This window comes from Antechinus flavipes, chromosome 1 (genome assembly GCF_016432865.1).
Source record: "Antechinus flavipes isolate AdamAnt ecotype Samford, QLD, Australia chromosome 1, AdamAnt_v2, whole genome shotgun sequence".
NCBI lineage: Eukaryota > Metazoa > Chordata > Mammalia > Dasyuromorphia > Dasyuridae > Antechinus > Antechinus flavipes.
In genome coordinates this window covers 561,697,965-561,714,026 of record NC_067398.1, presented here as the reverse complement: position 1 = coordinate 561,714,026, position 16,062 = coordinate 561,697,965, and the positions used below count along the sequence as shown (strand labels likewise).

The 16,062-nt window shown below is 35.4% G+C and overlaps 1 protein-coding gene across 1 annotated transcript in view; it reads right to left on the bottom strand.

Annotated features, from left to right (window-relative positions):
- Positions 1 to 15,705, bottom strand: part of RPP40 (ribonuclease P/MRP subunit p40) — a 29,270-nt gene extending 13,565 nt beyond the window's left edge. The window contains exons 1-2 of the mRNA XM_051970741.1: positions 15,498 to 15,705; positions 10,642 to 10,786 (exon numbers count right to left, since the gene is read on the bottom strand). Coding sequence (XP_051826701.1) covers positions 10,642 to 10,786; positions 15,498 to 15,620 — 268 coding nt within the window. The 5' untranslated portion in view covers positions 15,621 to 15,705. The remainder of the gene's footprint in view (positions 1 to 10,641; positions 10,787 to 15,497) is intronic.
- Between the last annotated feature and the right edge of the window lie 357 nt (positions 15,706 to 16,062).

Here is a 16,062-nt window from a genome sequence, read left to right as displayed (position 1 = left end):
ATCCCTATGGCAATGTGTTATTTCTTTCCTCCCAGCCACAGCTTCCACTAGTTTTTTGCTTAAATAATCTGAATTAAATCACATCTGGAGGATTGTAAGCCTAAAATTTAAGCCTAAAATAACAGGCTTATTCTTGTTGGGGAACATTAGCACTATAATGGATTTCTAACTTCCTTGCTGCCCGTGTCCCTTTGTCCCTCTTTCCTTGTCTCTTTCCTTCTTTACTTCTTTCTTCCCTTCTCCCTCCCTCCCTTTCTTCCTTCCTTGTGTGGAACCCTATATGGAATTAACTGAATAAAAACACTCTCATGGGAATATAGCTTAAACTTTACTTTAATTGTCACTTGAGACTTTAAAATAACAAATGAAGGTATAGCTAAAAAAAAAAAAAGTTGCAGGTGCTTAAGGCGATGATGGATTTGAATTCTCTTATCTGAGGATATCTGCTTGCATAGTAGTTCTCTAGCAAAATTTAAATTAAGAATTCATTATTATCAACTTGTATTCTTTTGTTTTTGGAATAGATTTCCGGTTTTAGAGTGTAACCCTGGACTTCCCCAAACAATGGGGAAAATGCTAGGCTTAGGGTGCTAGAGGCTTCTACATTCAGACTATTTAATCTTGTGTTTTGTGTTTTTACTTTGCACTCTCCTTTTACTGATAAAATATCTTGTCAAATGAGAGATGCCCCTTCCTGTGAGATCGTTATAAATCCCTTTTTGCTTTTTTTTTTTTTTTTTTTTAACTCTTGGAAGTCTCTTGATTGTATTTTTTATGATTGATATGGAGGCACACAGTTTGGGGAATTGTCCAGGATATTTCCTGTTCATGAGGGGGTCTCTCCTGTACCAAATCCTTGGGCAGGCATTCCAGAGTTCTCCTGTGGTCCTGGGACTTGGCTCAGAAACTCCTGCTCTGATCAAGTAAACTCCTGAAGAAAGACACTCAGAAAAAGCAAAAATGGAAGTGGGCTAACAAAGATAGAGGATTAATTCAGTCCAGGATTAATTAAGTCAGCTGAGAAAAGTTTGAAATCAGTCAGGAAAGTTGTGCAGTATAGCCCAGGTAAAGGCAAGAACTGGTGAGGGGAGGAGAGACTCTGCCGGACAACTGGTGAGCCATCTGGGTAAGTGGGATTGGGACTGGGAGAATTTAGGCAGTTAGAGTCCGTAAAAGGTTCCTATTTACTTTTGAATAGCAAGAACTGATGGAGGTGGGGAGAGACTCTCCCCATAAAGGGACTGTCTTCTGCCAAGCAACTGGGGAATCATTTGGATAACAGGAAAATCCTAGGAGGTTCTAGTCCATAAGGAGGCTCCTATATTCCTTTGATAAGATCAGGTGAGTCCTACATTAAAAGAGGATAAGATACTATGAACCTTAGGAAAGGAAAGTAGCCAGTACTAAAAACCTACCTGGTGTCCCGAGAAGAAAGGTCTTTAGGAAGAATTGGGATGAAGTACTAAAAGATATGGGGAATAAATACCTGCAGGTGTCCAACTCACTCAGAGAAACAGTGCATCCCCTGGGAGTTGGGTGTAAATTCAAAGCTGCCTTTAAAACTGGCCAGCTGGCTCCAGAACTCCCCTCTTCATTTCTACTACAAGGTGGGGAGAAGAACAGGAGCTAGATTGGTTTAGAAAAGCTGGGTGTGAGTGTGTGAGTGTGAGTGTGTGTGTGTGCGTATGTGTGTGTGTCCATGTTTGTCTTGTGTGTTTCTCTAAGTCAGATGAATTACAAAGGAAAAGATATGACTGTTTGGGATTTAAAATGCTTGTTTTATACATGATTGGACTTATGCAAATAGCTTTTAGCTAGAATGAGGAAGGGCTAGTTCTGAGATAACGTTTTTTAACTGCCATACCAAAAAGAAAAAAAAAAAAAAAAAGTGGTATTTCTGTGGACCTTGAACTGGCCAATTTGAGTCTGCAGAAATAGTCAAAATTGCAGAACTGTTAAAACATTTTAACAAATTCTGGGGTTTTTGAGGCAAAATTTTAAGTTTCTTGGCATTGTTTCCAAGCCTCTTCCCCCAGGGTCCTAAAGTCCACCAAATTCCTTAAACTCTGTGGACAGACTTGAAAGGGAAGTTTTCTGCCACCTTAAATTTTGGGGCTGTGTGTGTTTAAATTGGAATTCCAATTCTGAAATTGTATGAAATAATTACTATTAACTAGTGCATGCTAAAATTGTGAACTTGTTTATTCTGGTCTAAGATATTAAAAATATGTGTGCAATGATATTGAAGTATTGTTATTAAAAATTTAAATCTGTATTTGATTTGAAGTTAAAAATTTTGGTAACTAACCTGAAGAGGTCACATATTTGTATCTCCTACTTAGGTGAAATAGATTTAAGCGTGTTAAATGTTGCTTGCTAAATTGTATATTGAGCAATTTGTAAACTGTATGAACTGTTTTAACCTTTTTGTCAGCCCAGCTGTACATGTGGTATAAATTTTGTGAAATGTAATCCAAAGCTCTTTAAAATATTAATCTTAAGGTTTATCTTGCTTTCTCTCTTTAACAAAGAAGTAAAAGCAAGAAAATCAGACATACAGGGATGTGTATAACTACAGAACAAATTGTGTAGGAATAGGTAATATGTCTAGAAATTCAGATACGTATATCTGATGGATCATCAAGCCAGTGATCCACCATCTGAAAGGAATATGACATAAGCTACTCAGAGGAATGTGATTCTGAATTGTTACAGATGGAGGTTAGTATCTGGGAAAGAGTTGGAAGGACAACCTTGGCTTCCACTTAAGGTGGGATCCTTCTGACTCAGTTTCCCAGTGGTGTAAGAACCCGCCTGATTATTCCTGAGTGACTATAAGGTGGAATTGTTAAACTGAGCTGAGGATCCTTTATTCTGTCATGTATGTGCTCTTAGGCTAAGGCTTGAAGGACCAGTTTTTGATATGATTATGTCAATTTTTCCTTTTTCCTCTTATAACAAGCTTATGTAATCAGAGGAAGTGATGAATAGAAGTCATGAGCACAATTCAAGCATGCAAGATCTTGCCATTTTCAATCTGAAAATAAATGGTCATTATATCTTAAATAAGTAGGTAAATGAATATTTGGCCTAGTCATCTATCTGTTGCTAAATCTTTATGTCTGTTTGTTTCTCTTAGTATTTTATTATTGCTAACAGACATTTTGTTACCTATTCTAATTACTGAAGGCAAAACGGTTGGGTTGATAGATGACCCCAGAAAGGAGTTGGGAATCCTAATTTGTATGCTGAATAGGCTTATTATAAGTTCTTTGTCGAAACACACAATTTCCCAGGAGAAAGGGAGTACCCCATGAGGTTGGGGCACGCCCTGAGCTGGCAGACTAAATCCTGAAAGGAACTTGCACTCTAAAAGAGTTAGTTAGCGGTAAGGAGGAGAAGTGGGACTGGAAAGCATGGTGCAATTAAGAGAGATATCACATGGTATGGAGGAAAGGAAAAGCTACCACAAGGCAGGATGCTGTTGTGGGCTAACCCAGAGGAGAGTGGCAGCCTGGGATTTCCACAGAAGAAAGACTGAGCAACCTGAAGAGGGAAATCCAATTAATAAGGATGGACCCTAGTAGACAAAAGGGACAAAGTAGATCCAGAGATAATTGGAGACTGAGAACAAGCTGGTTGAAGAAATGTATCAAATATGGAGTGAGAAGTCTTCAAAGGTTAATAAATAAAAGCAGAGGGATTGTGTGGAATTAACTGAGTGAAGATACTCTCATGGGAATATAGCCTTAAACTATATCTCAATTGTGAGTTGAGACTTTATAATAACACATAGAGCTATAGCTAAAAAGTTGCAGGTGTTTGTCCCCTCCTGTTTTCTACAACCTATTAATTAGCATTTAAGTACCTCTTTTAAATACAATCTATTCTTTTATTTCTGGGTTAGATTTTCAAGATTGCTATGTAAACTTGGACTCCCCCATACAATGGGAAAAAAGGCCAGGAGGAAGAGGGGAAAATCTTCTGCATTCAGGGTATTTAATCTTGTGTTTTGCAGTTTTTACTTTGCACTCCTTTTACTGATAAACACCTTGTCAGATAGGAGATTTCCTTTCTGGGAAGATTGTAATAAAGCCCCTGTTGCTTTTTCTTACTCTGAGAGTCTCTGATTACTTTTGTGGTCGATACTGTCCTACATACCATCAATCAGAAAATGGCTAAACAAATTGAGATATATGACTGTAGTGCAATATTGTTAAAGCAAAAATAAACTATAAACATGGAGAATTCAAAGAACTGAGGAAAGAGTGACATGAACTGAAGCAATGAATGAAGCAAGCCAAAAAATCAAATCAAAATATACAAGGATGACAACAATGAAATAAACAGAAAGAATAATAAAAAAAAAAAATTGAGACTGAATGCTATGCAATTTATCTAATTAAAATGACCAAATTTGCCACCAGAAATGGGAAAATATAATTCCTTCCCTTCCTTGTTGTAGAAGTGAGGAACAAGCCATATCCCCATCAGACTGCACTAATACACTAGGCAGTTTTTCTGAAGGGCTTCTGAACTCCACTCCTCCTTTCCCTCTGCCAAAACCTGTCAAGTCTACTACTTTCTAATATTAGATTTCATTAATACAGCTTTTTGGTCAGTTTCATCTGTGTCAGCTATAAGGTGTATGAAGACAAAATGGCAAGTTAGAATCAGTCAAATTCATTTCAGGACAAGGCCAATGTGATTTGCTTAATTATTCTTACAAGGGTTTTCTCTTTTCTCTTTTTGAGGGTTTTTGAGGTTTGCACATAAAGATGAGATCAAAGTCCCATGGCAATGCACTATTTCAATCCTCCCAACCACTGCTTTCTACCTAAATAATCTAAATTAAATCATGTCTTCCAGGCAAGGTTGAGGGTGTTTCTCTTTTGAGGCTTACTCTTGTTGAGGAGCATCAGCATTATAATGGATTGTATTGTATTTGTACCCATGCTTAATTTTTTTTTAAAGTTCTTTCTAAAATTAGTTTGATTTAAAAAAAAAAGAAAAGAAAAGAATGTCATTGAAGCACTCTGAAAAATGCAAAAAAAGATGTTCAGATGAAAAAAGACATACAGAACAACTTTGAAAGTAACATTGAATTTATTATGTAGTTTTGTTTTTTAATTAAGTTATATGTAAGATTTATGATTTCATATTTTCCTTTCCATTTTACTTTGTATACTGAAACGTTTGGGGTGTTTGTTATAGTTTGAATTTTACAAAAATTTTTCTAGAATTATGTATGGAGTGGGAGAATTCTGGGAAGATGTGTGAAGTAGGTTGGTAAATTTTAATCTTTCCAGATTTCCCCCACAAATTGAACAAATTTGCACCTCAGGGAGAACACAGACTGGTGAAAAAATCAAGAAGACTTGGGCAGAACAGAGATCTTCCTGGTACAACTGGAGAAGATGTGAAGAAAGACCCCATGCTGGGGATCAACCAGTGTGAAGTGTACATCCCTCCGAGTTAACCTCCCTTCCTGCAGAAAAACCAAGTGGGGAGCCCTGGGGTGGGCTGGGTCTGGCTGGAGCCTCAATAGGAACCATAGAAATTTTGACTATCAATCCCACCTCTCCCTCCACTACTTAAGAAGTTTGGGATTTGAGTTCAAGAAGACCAAGGGAACCTCGGCTGATCTGGAATTCCAAGTCCTGGGTGAAAAGGAACCAGCACACTGGGAGTACAGAGGCAGGGGGGCAGGGACACTGCTGGCTGCAGGAACTTGCAGGAGAGGGGAGCTTTTGGTTTGGGGTTCCAGGTTAGAGAGGAGAGCGCTAAGGAAGCTAGAAGGAACCATCTCCCCACTCCCACAAGTACAAATGTTTATACTAATTTTTTTTCAAAATTTAAAATTTAATTTAATTTACATAATTTTATTATTCAATTATCAACTAAGCAATAAATTAAAATTAATTTAAATTTAAAATTAAAATTTTAAAAATTAAAAAAAAAAACTGAACTAGCAAAGAAGAATGAACCCAACTACAGAAATTTATTATGGAAATAGGAAAGACCAGGATTCATCTTCAGAGGAGGGCATTGAAGTAAAAAGAGCTTCTTCTACCCCAAAGAGTAACAGCAAATGGCTCCCTGCCCAGAGAGAATTTATAGTATTCAAAAGAAAATTTAGAAATCAAATGAGAGACATTGAAGAAAAATTAAGCTAAAATAAAATAAAAACCATCCAAGAAAAACAAAATTATGGGGGGCGGGGGGAGGGAAGTTATCCAACTAGAAAAGGAGATGCAGAAACTTAAAAGATGAAAAATAACTCTTTGAAAATTAGAATTGGGCAAGGAGAAGTCAGTAAAACTATGAGACCAAGAAATAAAATAGAATATAAGGAATGAAAAAATAAAACAGAATGTGAAACATAAGAAAAACAACAGACCTGGAAAACATATCAAGAAGAGAAAATGTAACAATAACTAGACTACCTGAAAACTGTGACCAAAAAAAGAACCTTGACACAGTAATGCAAAAAATAATCCAAGAAAATTGTCCTGGAGTAATAGATTATGAAGGAAAAGTAGAAATAGAAAAAAATCCACCGACCACCATCTCAAAGAGATCCTTTGTGGAAAACACATAGGAATATTACTATCAAATTTAAAAACCCTCAAATCAAAGAGAAAATTTTGCAAGAAACAAGAAAAAAGCAATTCAAATATTCTGGAGCTACAATTAGAATTGTACAGGACTTGTAATAAAGGACTACAGGTCCTGAAATCTTCCATACCAGCACTCAAAAGAACCAGGCTTGTGGCCAAAAATATCCTATCCAGCAAAATTATCTAAAATATTCCATGAAAAAAAAAGCCAGATATTTAATGAACTTGCAGATTTTCAGGACTTGCTATCAATCAAACCAGAACTCAGTAGAAAATTTAACATATAAGAGTCAATATCTAAGATAAAGGAACTTAATTAACATAGACAATTTTTTTGTTTTTTTACATGGAAATGTATACTATACATTTACAACTGACATCAAGAATCAAGTAACTGAAAAGAAAGCTTTATACAAATGAGGTGCAGGGGAAGAATAGACACAGAGGTATTAGAGAAAGGAGGAGGGCTCATAGTTCTGAAAGCCTGCACACACCGGAATGGGTTAAATAGGCAACACTACATAGATATCATGATGAGTATAGCACTCTCCTAAAATTTATAAAGAAGTAAGGGGGGAGGGAAAAGTGGAGAGGAATGCAAAGGGGAAGAAGAAGATAAGGGAGAATTGGATCCATGGGTAGGGGTAGTTTAGTAATAGCAAGGCAAGTTAAGGAGCAGAATTAAAGTAGAAGATTTAGCAGAGATAGGAAAGAAGTGATCAGGAATCAAATTTATTAGGAAAAAAAAGTACAGCTAGTAGTCACTGATCTTAGACACAGTCAAGGCTGAAGATTCAATTAAGAGAGAAATTTATGTCAGCCATACTAATATTATTTTAGATGCATATTTACATTTGGGTAAATGTATGCATACATATATGTAATGTTCTGGTTAACTTTCTGGAGGTCTTGAGACCAGCCTTCATTTCAGTAGAGTAATCACCACAAAATAAAGTCCAAATTCTTTATCATCTCCTTCACAGTCTGTCTTCTTCATTTGGGGCCTGGCTAACTTTCTGGAGGCCCTTCAGTCAGGCCTTGGTCTCAGTGGAGAAATGAAGGAGGACATTGTTCTCTAGGATCTTTTACTTCATTCTTCATGGTTCAAACAAGTATTCCCCAGGTTTCCCAGCAACTGTCTTCTTACTGTACAGTAACATTCTATTATGTTCATAAACTGTAACTGATTCAACCATTTCCCAGCTGGTAGGTACTCCCTGAGTTTCTAGTCCTACCACAAAAAGATGGTTAAAAAAAAATGTTTGTACATATGGGTCATGTTCCTCTTTTTTTGACCTCATTTGGGAAAGCAATTTGGAACTATGTCCCCAAAGTTACTAAATTATACTTCTGCTGGTGCCGCGATATTACTACTAGATCTATATTTTGAGGACAAACAAAGAAGAAAAAGACACATATTTATATGTTATTACATATGTACATGTGCAGGCATATGTCTTTATATATATAAATATACATATATGTACACATATATGCTATATACAATAATACATATACAAAACCATTTATAATGGCATTTTTTTATTGTAGCTACTAACTGAAAGGAAAGTTAAATTCCCAACAATTTGGAAATGGCTGAACAAATTATGGCTGGCTTAGGTAGTGGAATATTATTATGCCATGACAAATGATAATTATGATGAACTCAGAAAATCCTGAGAACATTTATATGAACTGATGCAGACTGAAACAAGCAGAACCAGGAGAACAATTTATATTACTCAGCATGAATTTAGGAAATTGATCATGAAAGATGCTTCTTAATTCTTGGCAATGAGGTGAACAGTTAGAGCAATGGTGTCAAACTCAAACAGAAACAGATCCCAGATATATACATACTGACTTAGAAACCATAGATTAACATTATGTTATATTACATCTTTATTTTGTTAAATTATTTCCCAATTACATTTTAATTTGATTCAGATGCACTACTCTTGAGTTTAACATCTCTGGGCTTGAGGTTCAGTAGACACACACAACCACCATTTTTTTTTCCTATTAAATATGCCTGATGTGTCGATTTGGTTTGCTTAATGATACTTATTTATCATAAGGGAAAGCTCTTATATGGTGACACTGTATTGGTGGGTAGTGACAGCAATGTAAAAAAATGAAAAAAGTGCAAAGAAAGCATTAAAAATACAAAGAACAGAAAAAAGTTTAGAAGGGAATGTAGACAAGTAGCATAACTTTTGTGCTATTGTGTTAAGCTTAATACACACTTTTAAAATTCAGCCTATAATGGAGGTTCATAATTTAATGTAAATCTTTACTCCTACTTGTCTTGATTCATTGAAATGTTAATGTTTGTTGACGTCTAAAATTGGAAAGCACTTTAGCAAAATGGGATTTTGACTAATCGGGGGTCCTCAAACTATGGCCCCTGATTATCCCCCTCACCCAGGGCTATGAAGTTTCTTTATTTAAAGGCCCACAAAACAAAGTTTTTATTTTTACTATAGTACGGCCCTCCAACAGGCTGAGGAATAGTGAACTGGCCCCCTATTTAAAAAGTTTGAGGACCTCTATACCATCTACCACAAAAAACTTTAAAGCCTAAACAAGAAAGATCAAACAAATAAGATTAACTTAGGAAGAGACTATAGAAAATAAATAGAAAATTTTTAATTCCATAAAATTGAACAATTTTTTTACACAAGCAAACTAAAGGCAGAATTAGAAGGAAAACAACTGAGGGGAAAAATCTTCACAGAAAGTATTTCTGATTTAAAAAAAAAAAAAGTCAGACGTCTAAGAAATAGATGCATATAATATATAATAAAACCCATACAAATATATAGTGCTCAAGTGAAGAAATTCAAGGTATTATCATGAAAAATATCCTACATAATTAGTAAGAAAAGAAATGCAAATTAAAATGTCTTTTTAAGATTATAACTAACAGATTGACAGAAGACAAAAATAATAATTGCTGGAAGGGCTATAGAAAGACAGGAACACTAATAAATTGTTGATGAGGTTGTGGAGTGGCCCAACTATTCTGAAAGACATAAACTACACACACCCCCTTTGACATAGTATTCATCCCAACAAGGTCAAAGACAGAAGGAAAGATCCCATATGTACAAGGCTATGCTTACTAGCCCCTTTTGTACAAATAACTGGAAACAAAATAAGTGCTAATAAATTGGGAAATGGCTAAACAAATTATGATGTATGAATAAAATTGAATATTATTTTGTCATAAGAAATGATGATGCTCTGACACCAAACCTCCAAAGTTAGATTTAATCCTGAAACAAAATGAGACACCAATAATAATAATAATATTTTTTAAGAAGCTAACATTTAACATAGCAACTTAAGGTTTATGAAGCACTTTACAAATATCATTTGTAAACCTGGAAGATAGGTGATATTATGTTACTCATTTTACAGATGACGAAACTGGGATTAAGTGAATTGCCCAGTCACATGGCTAGTAAATGTCTCAGGCTGCATTTGAACTCAGGTTTTCCTGACTCCAAGTTCATCAATCTATCTCCTAGGCCACTAACAGCAGTATATCCTTCAACAATTATCAAAAGGCCATTCAACAGAGACAGGCAATGTGAAATTGGTTCAGACAAGGAAAGCTCCCTTGTCTTAGCTAGAATAAAACAAAACAAAGAACAGAAAGGGAAATAAACCTTTTTTTAACCGTGTATCAATTTCTTACACAAACCTCTTTCTTGTATATTGAAATGTGTTGTTTGCAATTCAAATCATCATAATAATAAATAATAAAACAAAGAAAAAAATTAAAATATAAGTGTTTCCTATTATAACCCACTTCTCAGTATTATGTTAGCTACAGAAAATAAAGAATTTTCATATATACAATAGAGGGAATGATATAGAATGAAAAGGTTTCATTGAGGGATAAATGAAACACATTTAATAAAACAAATATTATATCAAGAAGACGAGACTAATATACTGATTAGTAACAGTTCCTGAGTGTACTAATCACACCAAAAAAATACTATTTTCCTACCTTTTTTCACAAAGTTATTGATGAAATCATGTACAATTAATTCATGAAGAGGTAAATTCTTCACCAAGTAGTAGGGTCCAACCTCCATGACAATATTTTTCAGTTCTTTTGATAGTATCCCACATTCAGGAATCAGAAATGATACCTATATGAATGGGTAATAGAAATAAAGATTTTATTTCTATAGCAAGTAGTAGTCAAGTTCATAAGGACAAACTACTCAGTATTTTTAAAGCACCTGCTACATATAAGGCACTGTGGAATCCAGAGAATAGAACAGTCCTTGTATTCAAGGATCTTACTTTCTACAAGAAATCAATCTATTTAAATAATTATAATAAAAATAATAAGCAAATGACCATTTGAGAAAAGAGAGCACTAGCAATTAGGGAGACCAGAAGGCTTCACAAAGTAGGTGCAAGTAAAATAAGGCTTGAAGAAAGACTAGAATTTTCTGAAACAGAAATAAGGAGAGAAATGATGGAATGTTGATTTGGGGAGCAGCTGGCTCAAAGGTGAAAGTTGTGATGCAAAGTAATATGAAATAACACGAAGGGTAGAGTGCTGCCAGACTGCAGCAGGGAGAGGTGGGGATATTCCTAAACAAGAAAAAGTAACTTACTTATATTTCAAGGAGAGAGAATTTGTAAAAGATTTGTTGTATGATATGTACACCAATATAAATAAAGAAGATTTTACATAGTTTTATAGTTTCATATATAAAGTTTTAAGCTATTTAAGCTTAAATCTGCATTAAGACTTTTGGGATACCTTGTATATTGTGGCTGCTTTCTCAATAAAGTACTGTAAGGGTCTTATTTCAGGAGTCCACTTGTAAAAGGAATAAATGTTTTCTCTGGTACCTTGTAAAACAGTTAATTTGTATGTCAAGAAAATAAGAAGACATCAAATGCTCCCTGTATCCATTGTCATCCTGGGACCACCGAAAAGATGCTCGACAAACAAACTATTTTGTCCTAAAGGACAAAATAGAGTAATGGGAAACATCACTGGATGTAGGAGGGACATAAGTTTGATAGCCAAGCAAACAGAACTCTCAATATACAAATGAAACAATCAAGTTGCTACTTTATATAATAGTAATGGTGATGATGATGATGATAATAAATAATTGCTAGTATTTATGTAGCCCATATCATATGACAGACATTACAAAAATTACCTCATTTGATCCTCACAACTAGTCTGGGAGGTGCAGTTGAGATAACTGAGGCAGAGGTTAAATGACTTGTCCAGGGTCATATAGTCAAGAGAAAAATATCATTATTGAAAAAAATGGATTTTTGTTACAGGAAAAAGGTTGAGGATATTATAAGCACAATAGTCTAAATAATAATTAAGCTGATTCCCTTCTATTCAGTTCTGGGATCGGTAACTACCAAAACTTAGTGTATGTTCAAGATAAATATATGTACAAATGGACTACATATGCCAATTCTAAATAGTCCATAGAAGGAGAGGAAAATCTTTAAGAGAAAATATTGTTCTCTATATATTTCAATTTGTGCAACTATAAAGATGCCTGTTCTCTTCTCATACCACCTGATGATTTTTATATAATACACACACACACGTGTATTTTTATAGAAATTAGAAAGGAGGCAAAGCAGTTGTTGACATTTTCACAAATTACCCTTTTTGAGTAATAAGGCCAATTTTTTTCCAGCACTTTGTATCCTCCTCTTCCTTTTCAGAAAGCTTGAGAACTGATTCTATAAATATTCACAAAACTTATCTCCTCTATAAAGCTACCAATTCTTATTATAGGTTTAGTCCAACTGTCCTTAACATCTTTGTTTTGATTCCAAAGTCCATTGATTTTTTTGGAGCAAAGTTCATAATACCACATTAGAAGAATGAAAATTAAGGCAACTCCAATATGAGCTATTTAAGTAAGTTGCATATGTTTTTAAAAAGGGGAAGGATGAATAAAAGACATTGCTATAAACAATCACTGTTTCCTAAAAAAAAAAAAAAAAAAAAAAATTAACTATTTAAAATCAATCAACATAATGAATAGGCCCAAAACCTTAGTCAATAAATACTTGATCTTCTTAACAAATAGAAATATATGGCAGTCAAGGGTAATGCCCAATTAAAATATTAATTCCTACAGTGGGGGTTGTAAGCATCTTAATGAAAAGCAATACAGAGGGAGTAGAAATTTACAAAAGGCTAGGCAAAGCATTCAATTAATCTAGGCTATTCCCAAAGCATAAAATTGGAAGAACCATTAGAAGAATGGGATAGAGAAATCTTCAATATCAAACATTTATTCTCTCCGTCGATGACAGTTAACCTACTATGTTGAGATTCTTAACACCACAATCCTCTGATATTCTTTAATAAAAACAAAAACTAATTGGATCAAATAATTTAAGATGCAGATGGATACAAAATACCTAAACTAACATTATCTGAGGTTTTATCTTTCTAGCCCATGAATATTTGCTTATGTCAGTGATAAGAATCAGGTAAATGTCACAATGAGAAACTTTCTGCCTCTTCTCAGGGAAAAGATAGATACTATATGCAATCTAGAAGGAATTTCAAACTGGACTATTTTAACAAAGTGTATATACTTTTTAAAAATGAGAAATGAATAAAAGAAGGGTTCCTGGAATAAGTATTTTCTGACGCACCAAATGTGCTGATGATTTTGGAAAAGAAAGAATATGAAATTTTAAAAAACATGTCTTACTCAAATAAGTACAAATACTTGGAGAGAGATTATTAAATGTTTATGATTGTCAATATAATTAAAGTGATAATGCCAAATTAACTTGCAGAAGTAGTACCATGGATCATTTTATAGAAATAAGCAAAACAGTAACAAAATTTATCTGGAGAAACACAAGCTCAAGAATCTCAAGAGTAATCAATCAATAAGCACTTTTTTTAGTGTTAATTATTTATTAATATACTTATTAGATGCTTGGCACATCTACAATGTGGTTGTAGGACTGTTGATACAAGTATAAAGAATTACAATAATCTTTACCTTGGAAAAAGATAAGGAAGAGGACTTTTAAATACCCAATATGACAAAGCAATAATCATTAAACTATTTGGTGTTGATTGAAAAATAGAAATATTGATCAATGAAACAAAGCAAACAAAATCCAGAAGTAAACAAACATAGAAGCAAAGTGTTTGATAAATAAAAATTTATTAACTACTGAAGTAAAAACTCCCTAGTTGACAAAAACTTCCAATTAATTCCAATTAACTGTAAATTTCCAGTAAAGCAGTCTGTCTGAAAGTTTTTAGAGCACAGTGATAAGAGAACAAACAGTTTTATTCCCAACTGTGTCAATAATTTAAAACCTTTAGATAAGTCATGCAATAAATCTCACACCTTGATAATTTCTACACTTGCAAAACAGAGACAAATCATAGTGCTTGTTTCCTCCATCACCTCATTAATACACTATATCAAAATAACTGCTAAATTTTATGAAGCAAACACATTTTTATTATCATAGTAATTAGATGAAAAGCTGTGTATCATCTTTGTATAGACTCTCCTCTCTCCTTCCTCCCTAAAATGCAAGTTCTTTGAGGGCAAGGGCTGTTTTTGCTTGGTTTTTTGTTTTTTTTCCACTTGTGTCCTCAGCACTATGCGGAGAATAAAACACATAGCAAGCAATTAATAAATTATTTGCTGATTAATATATTCTACAAAGGCAGGAGCTTTGTCTTTATCTTTGTTTTTCCCCCATTGCCTATTAGTGCCTAAGCACTAATGAATTTAAGGATTCCTTTCAATCTTTCACAAATGTAAACAATATCATATTGCTTTTTTTTTTTTCCCAAGGGGGAAGGATGAGAATTTGGAACTCAAAATTTTAAAAATCAATGTTAAAATTTGTTAATGTAACTGTTTAGTATTTAACGAAATAAATAAAATGTGTATTTTTAAAAATTCCTTCCAAAGCACTCTTCCTCTTCCCCTTCCCCCCAAAAAAGTAGCTCACTTTGATTAACAACAGCAATGGATAGCAAATGCAATTCCTCCTTTGGATTTCAAACTATTTCCAATTAGTACTTTTGGGAAATGTATCCCCCTCCCCCATTGGGATTAACGACAGTTTTTTGGCTTAAAAAAATAAAAGTATCCAAAATCAAGACTGGGATGGAGAGAGGAGAGAAGATACCGGAGGCTTTAGGAAAAAATAAATACAAAGATATTTAAGACAGCCGATACCAGTCACTTTCAGCTAGAGCTTTTAAACATCTGAAAAATCAACTCAGGTGTTACATTCATGGAGGTCCCAAACTCTGGAGGAAAAATGGAATCTAAGAGATTATTCAGTGGGCATTATGCCCATCAATTTCCTGGATTTTTCCTACTATGATACAGGGTACTTGTTGAGGGATTAAAAGACTGAGTTCAAGATTTTCCTCTGAAACTTAACCACCCTGAGCCTCAATTTCCCAAATTATAACAGAGAGAGTAGGACTCGGGGAGGTGTCCGCAGGAATCTTTCAAGTGTAGAACTGAGAACCCCAAAGAGTCCTCTGTCGGCTGCATTATGGGATTTGTAGTCTTCCCAGGCGTCAGGAACCTCTGCCAGAGAGACTCAGAACACAACAACTCCCAGGATGCTTAGCGCAATCTTTCATCCCACCCCCGCCTGCTCTAGCCCACGTGCCAGGTAAAGAGTAACATTCCCAAGGCTGGCTGGGGAGAGGGCGTGGTGTGAGGAGCTGGCCAGGGGTTCGAGTTTGAGGGTAGCACCGCCCCGAATCCTCACGTTCTTTGGGGTCAGCGTAGACCTCCCCTCCCCCCTCCCCCCCCCAGCTGGAGAGGAAGGGCCAGAGGCGGGACTTACCCTGTAGTTGTGGTAGTGCGTCTGCACGTGCTGCCGGTGCCGGGACTTGTCATGGCCGAAATTGGATTTCTCGCACACCAGCAAGTGTCGTGGCGCCTCCCGCAACCTGCGCAAAGTAGACATAATCACCAGCAAAAACACCCCTGGGTCAGTAAAAAATCGTATTTTGCAAGCCGATGGCCGTGCTGCGCGTGCCCAGTACAGTTCTTCTGGCCTCCCACGTGGCTAGTGAGAAACACGCGGCCCGCGGCTCTGCCTCAGGATTGGACGAAGCCTCCTGAGGGCGGTTCCAGTAAGAGAATAATTAGGGTAGGAGGGTCTAGGACGTTGCCGCCTTCGAAATAACTCCTCCCCATTTCTGTTTTCATTTTCCTTCTTCCTCCTTCCTTCCTTTCTCTTCCCTCCCACTTCCTCCTCCCTCCTTCCTTCTTCTGTTTATATTCGCGGGTTTTCTTAAAGCATTTTTAAAGTTTTGAGTTCCATATTCTTTCCCTCCCTCCTCGAGTCGGTAAACAATCAGATACAGATACAATTATATGAAACATTTCCATACTAGGCAGTTTGG